Here is a 14,203-nt window from a genome sequence, read left to right as displayed (position 1 = left end):
TCCACCTACTCCTCACTTGCATGCTGTCCTTCAATCACAAAAAACCACTGGAGTCCTTTGACCTTGTGGTCACCTTCTAACTTCATGTTACTAACTCCACCTAGATTGTCCTTCCTTCACTCCCAGCTCACTTAGAAAACTCCTATGCATCCTAAAGATCCTAATCAAATTCTCTTTTGATGTATTTTTGGACTTCATACCAGGAAAAGTCTGTCATTTCCTCCTCAGGCACCATATCATTTCTGACATACTCTAAGCATATAATTGCATAATTACTTTTCAACAGTATCTATACCCAGCTCAACCATTTGTCTCCGTCACAGTCAGAAAAATATGGTATTTATCATTGCAGCCCCAGGTTACAGCCAATGAAATGTAATCAATAAAGATTTTAGGATGAATTGAAAGGGTAAACTAACAACTGAATGGAATGAAATGAATAAATGAATCATACAAATAATACGATTTTAATACTCAGCAACATGCTCTAGAGAAATGGCTTAAACTATTTGAATATTTTAAATAACAAATACATTAGTTTTTTTCCTGCATTTCAGTTAAATTTGTTACCATCAAAGATCTGAGCATATGATCCGTGTTAGTGTAATGAGCAGGTATTTTTCCAGCCAAAATCAAATAAGGTTAACATCTTAGTTACTCTGTGAGAACTTACAGTAGGCAAACACAACTTTCAATAGGCTATTTAAAATATTGAAATTTACTCAAAAAATGAAAAAAACTACTCAGAGCCCTTGGAAAATCAAGAAAGATAACTGGTATTAGGTGAATAATGCTGCAACTTTGAAATAGAGCAATACTCAGACTGCATTAAAATTTGGATGAAAGGTTATTTCGAGTTTAAATAGCTTAGAAGTTTACTAAAATTGATTTTTTTTTAAATTGATGAGTAGTTATTTGTCAAATGTATCATCTTGATTCACTCCTTCTAGCAGCCACAAAGAGTAGGGTTTTTTCTCTGCAATACAAAATGTATTTTAATAAAAATATATTAAATCTCCATTAAAAAGAACTGTAACCATAAATTGCTTTTTGACACCTTAGCCAGCAGGAGTGTATTGATGGGGTTTTTTTTAGATTTATTAATTTGAATAAAGTTGTGTCAGAACATTCTCCAATAAAATATTTTTATTAAAAACATATATTTTCTGCCAGATTGGACTACAACCAAGTGAGACATAAATGGCACATGGTTTGAATTCTATTTTTAAAGATTCTTAACTAATGTAAGTTATCATTAATATTGTCATTAAAAGTCATTATATTTTGTGCAGAATAACCAACCGTGGGGCCCTGTTTTCAAAATGAGAGCTAGTAAATCGCATTTTTGGTAGAAAGTAGTTTCTGAGCTCAGCACTACATTACAACTAAGAGCCAAGGACTGTGACCAAGCACTGTAAATCAAAGTTCTTATGGGAATTTGTGCCAATAAACTATCATGGGTGTTTCTCACCTGAAAGGAGATCTCTGATGGAACTTTAAGCACTCTTAAGTCAGAGATATTTAATCAGTCTAACCTCCGCTCTGGAAGTAGGATTAAGGTCTAAAAATCTGAAGACAGAATGAATCAGTTGTACTCTAAATGAAGTTAGAAAGTAAACTACTTCTTTTTTTTTTTTTTTTTCAACGTTTATTTATTTTTGGGACAGAGAGAGACAGAGCATGAATGGGGGAGGGGCAGAGAGAGAGGGAGACACAGAATCGGAAACAGGCTCCAGGCTCTGAGCTATCAGCCCAGAGCCTGACGCGGGGCTCGAACTCACGGAGCGCGAGATCGTGACCTGGCTGAAGTGGGATGCTTAACTGACTGCACCACCCAGGCGCCCCGAAAGTAAACTACTTCTAAAGGGAGAATAATCGAACAGGGCTCATAAACTTTTTGTGATGCCTAAACTATCTAATTAGTTTGGATTTCAAAGATTTCATGGGCTGGTGACTCTGTTTTAGTCACGATCAAATTAATCACCCCCAAAATGATTCATGCTAAACCTAAGCACTCCTATACTTTGTTAATCTGACCAGCTATGTATTTGGTAGAATAAATCCTCTGAAGACTACAAAAGCCTTGTTTGATTTTCGATCATTAGTACAAAACCATTTGTAGGATTAGAGATAGTCTCAGGAAAATAAATCTCACTTTGATTATATAGTTGGAGATTCAGATCTGAATAGCATTCAGATCTGAAGAAAAAGGGGAAATGTACACTGTAAGCCGAAAGGGCTTTCTATTTATATTTAAAAGCACAGCTTCTTTAAAGATATAGAGATATTTATCATTACATTATTTTCATGAGAGGTGTAAAAGCTTCAACAATTGAGGAAATCTACTTGGCTTTTATAATCCCAAAATCTTTGAAGGGTTGACTGTCTGTCCCTACCAGACAGAAGGAAGGGAGTTTGTGCAAACCATTACAGCCTTTTAAAAACCCATTCATCTAGGCTCAGAGGCAGAAGAATTCATACTTTTCCTTCATTTAATTAAGGACGTCAGAAAGGTGTGCCTGTTTCCAGCCCAAACCTCTTTCACTGGAATGCGCTTCATCTCTTTCAGTAACTCAAGGGATTGAGCTAGTTTGTAAACCTCCCTTACTCAAGTCTCAGAGCTAAGTAATTTCCAAGTCTCTTTAATTGTTCCTCATTAAAAAACAAAGAAGATTTGGTTTCTAATTGGATGAGGATTTAAATATATTTTAGCAAGTAATAAAAGAAAGTATTGTAGACAGAAATCCAAAATCATCGTTTCTTGGTCAATATTTCACTTTAGCTGGTCACTGTCACTGTTGCCTGGTAAACAGGGAAAGGCTGGGAGATAATCACATAAAGTCCAATTCAGTAACTTACGAGCTCTGCTGCTTTGGGGAATTTACTTGGTATCTTTGAACATCAAAATCTTCACAGAGTTGTGAGGACAGTAAAGTATTTAGCTGAGTGCCAGATTCACTAGAATATTCAATATGGCAAGTATTGTGATTGTATTTCTAATTGTTAAAAGTTATCAAATCTAAAATCAACTCAATTCCCTTATAGAAAAAGGTTCTTTATAGTTTTTCCATGGAAGTAGAATTTATGAAGCTTATTCCACCCTAAAGAAAGATTTTTAATTATCATTGTCTCAGTTATCAAATACTAAGCTCCTTGATTTTTATAATCCTCTGAGCAAAAATTTGCCTTATAATCCTATGAAATAAAATTGGAAATTTTAGAGACCTACCCAGTTGCAAACCAAAGTAATTCATTCAATGGACATTTAACAAAAAACTACTATATTTTCTCAAATAGTTTGTAGTGGGGGAAAAAAACCACCAACATGCATAATTATGGTTTGGCAAGTGCTTTAAAAGAGATATGTGCATGGTATACAACTGCCTGAGGAGAACCAACTGGAATAGTTGTGGGTCCTGGGCACTTTTCCATCAAGTAAGAGATGTCTCTCTAGTATAGGCCATATGCTAAGCTAGCAACCAGATTTTGTTAAATTTTTGAGACATTCAGAGACCTTAAAATATTCTCACCCAAAGACGTATGCTTAATCAGATTAAAGTTTACCAACTCATGTTTAAAAAATTTAAGCTGGCAATTTAGAATAAATTGATTTGAAAACTGACAAGACATCTCAAATCTTTACCTTTCCATTTTTATAGCACAGTTTTTACAATTGTCTTCAAAATGGCTCTCTTTAACTTCCTTCTACCAGGAAAAATAAAATTATTTTTATACCTTAACTTTTATTTAAATAATTAACCCTACAATTTATATGTGCTATTTATAAAATTGAGCTACCCTATCATTCTTCTTTCAAACTCACACAGTTTATGAATTAAATGTGTCTTGAAATTGGCAGATAGTAATGCTATCTGTTGGAAAATTGTACCTAACTCTAACCTTGATTTTATCCTGAGGAATACTTGTGCAGAAAGGAACGGAGAACTTCAACTGCTCTAAAAAAAAAAAAAAAAGTGCTTTCCTGGAAAAATATTAATCACTTGTGAAACAATAAAGATGCATACTATTTTATTTTGTGTAAATACTGCTTTCTTCATCTTTCCTTAATATATTTTCAGAATAAAAATAAAAAGCCATTAATTAGAATACTAACATGAGTCCTTCAGTTTAATTTTAACTGTTTACCTATTGCTATCAGGCTCAGATGAGAAGAAGAAAAATTAGTCAATAAGAGAAAGACCTTTGACACTCTCTGAACAGAACAACAGTACACATAACAAGACGAAATAGTAATGTATAAAGTTGTTTCCTCTATTATATTGTTGAATATATCGTAATAAGGTTCATGGACAGTCACAAATGTAAGCTGATCTGATTACTTTGTTCCTGCTTTGTAATCACTTGTATTTCATCCTTATCTCAGTCTTGGAGAAGATGATTATTGGCAGGAGATGAAGCCAGAGACTCTGAAGCTAACACGTTAAAATATGTCTTACATTTATCTCTTCTTATAAAGCCTTAGTTAAGCTAAAAATGCTTTCTTCCTAAATGTTCACGAGGAGAAAAATGATAGAATACAGAATAAGCTATAAATTTAAGTTTTGATGCAGACAATAAATTACAAAACAGAAATACCAGAAACCTCAGGTCCGCTGCCAACAAAATGTACTCTTTTGAAAATTATGGGTTTCGTCTAGGAGTGATTAAAGCTGAAACCAATCCAGTGATTCCATGAGAATTTAATATCTGATTGAAAGGGATGCCTGTATTTCAATGTGGAGAAAACCTTGCGTTTTAAAAAGATAGCATTATTTTTTAAAGTGATTCTGATTCCTCATTAATTATACCATATACTATGAAACAAAATGTGGTATAAAATATCAACCATGAGTTTAATCTGGTTAGGGGAGAGAATAATTGTTAAACTGAATTAAATACATTGGCTCTATCTTTAAGGCATTCCACCGCGTAAATCCTAACAGAATACTATAATGGGACTGCAGCACCCTTCCTTTTGTGGTACTCTGTGTGATAGTAAAGGGATCTCAGAAAATATTCCAAAGTGTTAATCCTTCCCAAAATAGATGAGTTTCTGCTAAGTATAGTCTTAATTTTCCTACTCAATTCAGAAATAAGTCCCTTTAATTTTAACTGCATAGAAAGAGTTCTATTATATAAACAGATGGATAAAAAGACCTACATTATCAGATTTATTTATTATTTTTTTTAATTTTTTTAATGTCTATTTTTGAGAGAGACAGAGTGTGAGTGGGGGAGGGGCAGAGAGAGAAAGGGAGACACAGACTCTCAAACAGGCTCCAGGTTCTGAGCGGTCAGCACAGAACCGGATGTGGAGCTGGAACTCAAAAGGAGATCATGACTTAGGCTGAAGCTGGATGCTTAACCGACTAAGCCACCCAGGTGACCCCCAGATTTTTTTTTCTTAAAGCTACAGAACATGAAAGGAGCACCATAATATCATTCAAGAAATATTAGTGAAAATGGAAATAAATGCTGATAAAATATAAAGATAAGACTTTTGTTATTTAAAAATTCTTACAAATTAAAATTCCTCATTAAGGAACACACGTCATGGAAAAGCCAACAATAAATAAATTAAATTATACAAAGGCTCTAAAGAAAAAACAGACATATGCCAAGTTTCATGACCTTTGAACAATTCAAGTATTTATGGTCCAAAACCAACTTATCTTAGCCAAAAGACAATTACCCACACTAGCGTTTCTACACTAGTGTTTCAATTCTCCCTAGAAAAACACTATTTTTAATTAGACATCATGACATTTATATTCTGTTGTGCTAAAAAATAAAAAATAAAAATATGCTTCCTAAAAGAGTAGGTCTTTTGGGGAGTGAGGGTGGGGGAGAGGGAAAAACGAGTGATGGACCTTGAGGAGGGCACTTGTTAGGATGAGCACTGGGTGTTGTATGTAAGTGATGAACCCCAGGAATCTACCCCCAAAACCAGGAGAACACTTTACACACTGTATATTAGCCAATTTGACAATAAATTATAAAATTTAAAAATTAAATAAATAAATTTTGACTTAAAAATAAATGAAGAAAAATATTATGAAACATAGACTTCTATTTTAAAATGGTATTGCAGTTCTGTTTCATTAAAAAGAATAAATTATGTAGACAATATCCTTAAACATAAATACATACATAAATAAAACACAAAACCTCTCCTATATGAAACTGCATCAGGCTCGATACATAGTGATGCCACAGTACACATTTATGGAATGGGTTTGTGATGAAATTGGAAATTAAACTAATGGTTTTTCATTTTTAATGACCAACTAATAGGTTATAACCTCTAAAATCCATTTAATTGGAAGAAAAGAGAGCTGGTAGACAGAGATTCTGGAACCAATAATGATATCCAGCCTTATCTTACAAAAGTCTTCCAAGAAGAAGTAACTGTTATTTCTCTAAACAGAAAATGGATACAGTGGTAGCACACAGGTACGGGAGAATGTGCTAGGGTAGGTAAGACAAGTATGATGGAGGGACACCGACAGGTGTCTATTCTCTTTGCCTGGCCAGCTGCTGGGAGGAGAGTTTCTCCCATTTCTGTGGAGGGAGACACTGTGACCAGATTTCAGAAACTGTCCATCTAAAATGGGCAGAGGGTCTGCGGTGAGAAAATATTGCCGCTATGACTCAACGTGACAACCCAAGACAATAGGATAAGGGACAACTGGCAAAAGTATCACCTCCTGCATCCTCCTGAGCCTCCTAAAGTCACTGTTTTAGGCCCATCTCATCTTTTCATGAGCTAAGAAAGGTAGAGATTCAGAAGAGAAGCTGGAGAAAATGTTGCAGATCTCTCTGCAGCCCAGCAACTCCTCAACCCCCTAGTTGAAAGCATTCAGACATATAGAGCATAGACTCTGGGCCACACGTGGATAATTGGGAATTAGCTCTCAGAGATATATGACAGCAGAGGTGCTGCCCACCAATGCCCATCTATACGCTACAAAGCATCTCCCACTAACAGTTACTACATTTTAGACAAGAGATCATGCAAAGATTTTATTTCCCAGATCATACTGACATAACAAGAAAGTATACTCATAAATCAGTGGTCAAAATACCACCTGGTTGGCAAGCATTAACATTTTGACACATGATAATAACAGTATTTGAAATACTATAATTACACCGAAGAAAATAGGCTTAATGCACTGAGAGGTAAATTGCTTAAATAAATATCATAAAAATAACATGGAATGAATAATTTCATACACTTGGTAATTGATTTCACTTCCATTCTGATATAATCCTCCATGTGGCTTTCATTTGAGCATATGTAATGTGCTTATTAAACAAGAGGCTTTAATTTAATTTACCTACTGAAGCAGGAGCCTGTAATTTTATAATTAATGACTTTTAATAGCAAAGCAAAAATGCCCTAAAGGCATGTGAAAGCAGCTGGGTCACTAGAAGTGATCTCAATCCTCCCTCCCGTTCATGGAAGGAGGACGAATGGCTGGTGAGAATGGACAAAGAGGTTTATGCCAGGATCAAAGCCGTTACGTTGGATACTCAGCTAATACATTTCCACCCTATGGAAGCCACTACCAGTGACCAAGTCTTGACCAAGTCGCCCACATGTAACCCCATTTTACCTCCACTCTTTTGATCAATGTGAAAAGAGGTGGAAGCTCTTAAATACAACAATCGCTTAAAATTCCAAAGGACAGGGATGTATCAAAATCTGCATCAGGTTTTCATGACTGCTTTACAATGAACTGGACAATTCTGGGCTCATATTTAGCCTCTGGTGATAAATTCTAGGCTCATATTTAGCGGCTGGTGATAAAGCAATGATGTGTCAAATTCTATTCAGCAAGATGCTTTCATCATGTCACCCTAAACTAAGAGCAAATTTTAGTAAAAGCAGAACTTTAAAACAGACATTTTTAGAACATATAACAAAACTGACACTAGAAACATAAAATTCCCTCTGCTTTTGAACCAACACTGACCTTCTGTTCCAAAAGCAATGTGTTTGTAGGGATTGCTGCAAAAGCCTTGTAGCTTGACTTGGTCTTGTATTGCTAGAATGAGTAACCAGAAAGCAAGAGTGGAGATGAAAAGAGGGAAGAATAGAACATAATTTTAGACTAGTGCTACCAAGTTAAATGACAGGTTATCAAATGAAGAAAACAGTTATTACAACTTGTTTTTGACAGAAAACAAATTAGCTTACCATGTTAATATTTTATTAGAATGAGAAAAAAAGAAACATCACGGTAAAATATCAGCCTAGGGATTATAGGCAATTATGTGCTATACAGTTTCAGAACTTAAAAACATCCATTTCTGCAAAGTTATATATAAATATCTCATGAGCAGTGTGCCCCTCATAGTCTATAAATGTGAGTGGGCTTTTTTTCCTTGATCCTCAAAGGAAATTGGTTCTTTTTTATAGTGCCATAATTAACAAACATTCTTCCAACAAACTTAATTGAACTCTTGATACATTCTCTTGCATCATTCATAAAAACAAGGGTCAGAAGACATAAAATTTACCATCAGTGTTTATTAAGTAGCATATTGTGAATAGAGGTAATATCAGCAATTTAATTCCATAATGAAAAAGCTAAAAGGCCAAACTTCTGATCATAAATTCACCTTTTTATTTTTTTATTAAAAAAATTTTTTTAATCTTTTTTTCATTTTTGAGAGAGAAACAGTGTGAGCAGGGAAGGAGCAGAGAGAGAGGGAGACACAGAATCCGAAGCAGGCTCCAGGCCCCGAGCCATCAGCACAGAGCCCAACGCGGGGCTCGAACCCACAAACCGTGAGATCATGACCTGAGCTGAAGTCGGACGCTCAACCAACTGAGCCATTCAGGTACCCCATAAATTCACCTTTTTAAACTTCATCATCTCCTGCTCTTTCTAATACAATTATATTAATGAATCAAATGCTAAAACATCCTGAGCTTTTAATAAAACTCAGAGTAATATAGTTTGGGAGTATTTGAGAGAGAGGGTAGAGCATGAGGAAGTTGTATGCATCAGGATACTATGCATAATCAAAAGCCCAGTTTTGATATTGCTCTGGGTCCCAAGCTGCTTAACTAAGTTCAAGGCTCCTATCACTGCAAAAGCCCCTGTCTCAGGCAGCTTCCCCAGAGGGCCCAGACCCAGCTAGAAATTGGCACGCAGCTCTAAGCTGTCTTAGTCCCCTGGAAAGCAGACCACAGGATCTACAGAAGAAGACATGATAGTCAAATAAAATAAAACCTGTGAGTTTTATAGATATAATTGAAGCAATCTTCCATTAAAATAGTGTGAGGAAGGTAAGAGGCTGGCACATTCATTTTCCTTATAAAGAGGGTGAAGTAGAGAAAAATCAAAATGCCAGACTTGGAGGAAAAAAGTCTCAGGGCCCTTCAAGCCCCGGTCTCTATACTGACCTTGCACTGCTATAATCTACATAGGACATATTTTGGATAAGAACTGAAAATGAAATGCCATCTCTTTGTGCAGAATAACAGCTGGCACTTATTACTAGGCAAATTAATTTTACATTTACTTTTACAGAAGCCCTATAACTACAGAACCATTAGGGAAAGGAGGCATAGTGTGGCTAAGTGACTTGCCTAAGATAGACAGTCCATAAAGAACAGAAACAGGTATGGAACTCAGGCCTTTTTGCCTCCTTTAGAAGATATATTTGCTTCCTCTAGAAGATAACATTTTCTCTCAAAGTATACCTAAGCAGACAAGTAATACATAACATTATATCATTAATACTCCATGATGGTTTTATGAATACTTAACTCTAATAATAGTTGTAATAATAATAATAATAATAATAATAATAGCTAATAATCACTATGAGCCAGGTACCATTCTAAAAGCTTTATGTGTATTATCTCTTTTAATTATCACAACCAAGCTATTAGATTATATTATATCCAGTTTATATATGGAAACTAAAGTACACAGATGTTAAGTAACTTATTTAAGGTCACTAGGTAGTAAGTCATAGCTGGGATTTGGATGCAGGCACACTAGTCAACAATTGTGCAATTATCTACCATATGCCCTTGCCTCTCATTGCAGGACACACAATAATTTACAATGTTTGTTCTTCTATCCCCAAATGCCCTAAAGTATATAATTGGACAAGCCTTTACAAAGAGATATATTGTTATCACACACATAATGCCACCGAATCTTAGAATTAGATGTGATCCTGAGGGCCATCTGGCTTAACACCCTCATCTAAGACATGTATCTCTTTGATCAATCCTCTGTTCAGCTACCACATGAACACTTGTCTATCTCCCAAGACAACATGTTTAGGCCTCATTGTTGGAATTGGTACAAAATTCTCCCTTATACTGAGCCAGATGTACTTCCTGCTACCTTACTCCATTGGTCCTTTCTCCCCACCTTAGAATGATGACACATGTGAAGAGCTCCCTTCTGCATGAGAGTGGTAATGCTGTTTCCTCCAACCCATCCTCACTGATCCTCAGTTGAAGATTTCACTATCCTCATCACTTTCTTCTGTCAACATTCCTTTACATTTTGAAAATGTGTGCACTTAGCGAGATGTATTTTTAACACAAAATAGAATATAATCATCACCTCCGTGACATCTATTGATAATAAACTCAGTTAATACAATGAAGATGATAGTAACTGGAACTGTCTCCTTGCTTTTGTCATAAGTGAAGAATATACATACAGGAGAGTGAAGTTGGAGTCATTTCATATTGTTGGATCACACTGAGTATGCTACCACCTAAAATCTCTAATCCTTTCATCTTTTTTGTTTAACATTTGTTGAAATTAAACTCCATCCTGCAGTTATGTTATTCTTCTCTAGATCCCAAAATAGTACTTCAGGCATTATCTCTATCCCATTTCATCTGATCAGTTTTGGTTTGTTATTGTAAACTATGAAGATAAGAATTTTTATAATTATTTCATGAACCATTTTGTCAGGCATGTCATTTTTATTCATTCAAGTCATATACCAAGGATCAGGACCTCTTGCCTCCTGGGTTCTACCAACCTGGGGGACACCAATCTATCCTGTAAATCTATTTGGATATGGCAGTTCAACTAATAGATTCATTCAACAAAATATTAATGATTATCTACTTTGTGACTTATATTGCTCTAAGTACTACAGATTCAGCAGTGAACAAAACATCCAAAGCCTTTGCTCTCTAGAGCTTAACACTAAGCTTACACCCAAAGAGACAAACCATAAGCCAAGAAACAAGAAAGAAAAGAAATATCCTAGCGAGATAAGTAATAACACAGAAAATTAAAATAGGATAATGGCACTGAAAGTAACATGCAGGATGCTTTAGATTGGGCACTCAGAACAAATCTGAGTTTGGAGATGTCATTACACTTCACATATCTCTCTTTTTTCATGATATAGCAAAAAAAAAAAATCACAAAAGCTAGAATTTGGAAGGCAATCCAACAGACATCTGTTGATTGAAAAAAATGTCTGACTTTCAGTCATAACTGCTTCTGTAAACAATCACAAACTAAGAATATAGGCAATCATTTTCAGAATTTACCTTCCTCTTTTTTGTGATAAATAGAACATATGGCTTGTTTCTTTTTCTGGCAAATCTCTTATCGCCCATCATTTACAATAGAAGTAGAAATTTGGTTTGTTTGAGATACAGTTTATCTAAACCAGGAGATAGGAACTTAGAGCATATAGATATTTCCTTCTAGTTCCCATCTGTGGGGTTTTATGTGTGCCTAAGACATATGTAGTCTTTCCTTTTCAGTCTGAAAATCATTCTTGTTGCCATTAGAGATACTTTTTGGGTTCACCATATTTCTTCAGGTTTCTCTTAACAATATTCTAATTTGGAATATAGTTTTTCTTTAGCACTCCAAGTCTTCCAGGTGTTAAATTAAATTCACTGGTTCCCTTTCCTTGGTTTAAAATTACAAATTTCTCTAGTTAAGGTAAATATAACTTGAATAGTAAGTTGTAGTAATACCGGCTGGAATCACCATCAGCTAATCGTAGAAAGTAGAACTGACCAGCCTGACCCTGAATCCAGAAAACATTCAGTGATACCTATTGTATCTCTCCAATTTGTAATCTATGTTTTTGGTCAACATTCAATAAATATTTCTTAAATATCTACCACATAAAGGGGCAGAGTAAAGTTTAGGTTTAGAAAAGGAAATGGTATTTTACCCTAGAAGTTTTTTCAGAGCTAATCCTATTTATAAATTCTATTTATCCTAGATAATTACAACATAAATCCCAGGTATGAAAGTGAGAACAGCAAAAACACACCTTTCCCCTTCAGAAAATATTTCTCACCATTATCACATCCACTATTATTGATGGCTAAAATTCCTCCACAGGCTCCAGTAATAAGGACCCATGAGATTTCAAAGCAAACTATATTAGTTGCCTTGAGAATTAGAAATTTGAACTCATGGTTACACTTTAAGTATAGGTGAAGGGCAGAACCTCAGATTACATGAACAAGAGAGAATCCTGAACAAAAGAGCTTCCCTACCACCAGGGCCAACTTCTCTTTCCTGAAGCATCCACAAGTATAAATGAGAGCATCATCATTCTAATTTTTTTTAATTTTTTAATGTTTATTTGTTTTTCAGAGAGAGAGAGAGAGAATGAGTGGGGGAAGGGCAGAGAGGGAGGGAGACACAGAATCCAAAGTAGGCTCCAGGCTCCAAGCTCTCAGCACATAGCCAGACATGGGGCTTGAACACAGAAACTGAACTGTGAGATCATGACCTGAGCAGAAGTTAGACGCTCAACCTACTGAGTCACCCAGGCACTCCAAGAGAGCCCTTCCTGCTCATCAGTGACCATGCATGTACTGCCTGAGTCAGAATCTCCCTGAGACAAAAGCTTAACCCAAGCCCTGATCCAATTGCCCAGAGACCTCCCTTACATCTGGATTACTGGCAGAGTATAATCTCTATGATGATCCTGAGAACTGAAGCAGTGGGGAAGGGGTGGCAGGGCAGGGAGAGGGAGAAATTTCCTTGAACAACTCTCTTCCCAGTAGCAGTCTCCATGGCTGACTTATCTGTCTGTGTTTCTAGTACTCTAAATACGCAATATGTTATTGTATTACAATATTTTGCCATCCCTATTAGCCTGATAGGTCTTTTAGAGAAGATATTTTATACAATTTCCAATATCGTATACCAACCTGGCAAAGAACAGATATTCAGCACATATTTGTTGACCTAACCTGAAGTATTTTATTGAAAATTACAGAAAGATTCAGAGGACATGAAAAAACAAAATTTTAGTTCCTCATCTACTGTTCAAGTCTTAGATAAGCCTGGCTGATTAGAGACCCTCTTCCCACTTCAAAGTATGCCCTGAAGGCATTTCTAATATATTAAATTGTCAAAGTCCTTCAATGAAACGAAGTTTCAGGATTTGAACTCTTGACCTTGAATCCCTATTTTATTTATTTATTTTTATTTTTATTTTTTAATGTTTGTTTTTGACAGAGACAGCATGAGTCGGGGAGGGGCAGAGAGACAGGGAGACACAGCATCTAAAACAGGCTCCAGGTGTTAAGCTGTCAACGCAGAACCTGATGCAGGGCTTGAACTCCAGACCAGCAAGATGATGACCTAGGCCTAAGTGGGACACTTAACCCACTGAGCCACCCAGACACCCCATCCCTATGTTTTTTAATACCTTGCTTAAGTTAAACTGCACAAGTCCCTCCCTGAATTAAAATGCAAAAATTCCTCAAGGGATAAAAAAGGTTTTTGTCAATTACTGACACTTGAGTGTGAATCACTGCTAAGCACAATTAATAAAGGCTAGCTGGAGAGAAACAAAGGGAATGGGACCCAGAATTGGTTAGTACAGAAATGTAAGTGACACATAGGAGGGATGGGAGAATCATAGAAAATCTAGAATCTCCACAAAGGCACCAAGAATTCTGTAGAAGAGGTGAAGAGGTGGAGGAGGAACAAAAGGAGAAAAGCAAACAAGAAGATACATATACCTAGTTTCAGCTGTTCTATCATTTCACCTATGATTGTGAAGGTTTGTTACCCTACCTACAAAATATATACGGATACATCATCTTCACCTTCACCGCTAGAACCTCACCAGAGCCATCATCGTCGCTTGCCTGGATTGTTCCAACAGACCCCTAAATTCTCCTTCCTTCAGCTTTCACCCTCTTACAGTCTATTCT

At 35.9% G+C, this 14,203-nt stretch overlaps 1 protein-coding gene across 6 annotated transcripts in view; it reads right to left on the bottom strand.

Annotated features, from left to right (window-relative positions):
- Window positions 1-14,203, bottom strand: part of LOC115514070 (muscular LMNA interacting protein) — a 250,047-nt gene that overhangs the window by 94,813 nt on the left and 141,031 nt on the right. For all 6 annotated transcript variants that reach the window (XM_032593184.1, XM_032593186.1, XM_032593187.1 and 3 more), the window contains one exon: window positions 7,980-8,051. In XM_032593184.1, the coding sequence (XP_032449075.1) occupies window positions 7,980-8,051 (72 nt within the window). The remainder of the gene's footprint in view (window positions 1-7,979; window positions 8,052-14,203) is intronic.

This window comes from Lynx canadensis, chromosome B2 (assembly GCF_007474595.2).
Source record: "Lynx canadensis isolate LIC74 chromosome B2, mLynCan4.pri.v2, whole genome shotgun sequence".
Lineage (NCBI taxonomy): Eukaryota > Metazoa > Chordata > Mammalia > Carnivora > Felidae > Lynx > Lynx canadensis.
The sequence above is the reverse complement of the archived record's forward strand: the minus strand, read 5'-3'. Positions and strand labels throughout refer to the sequence as shown.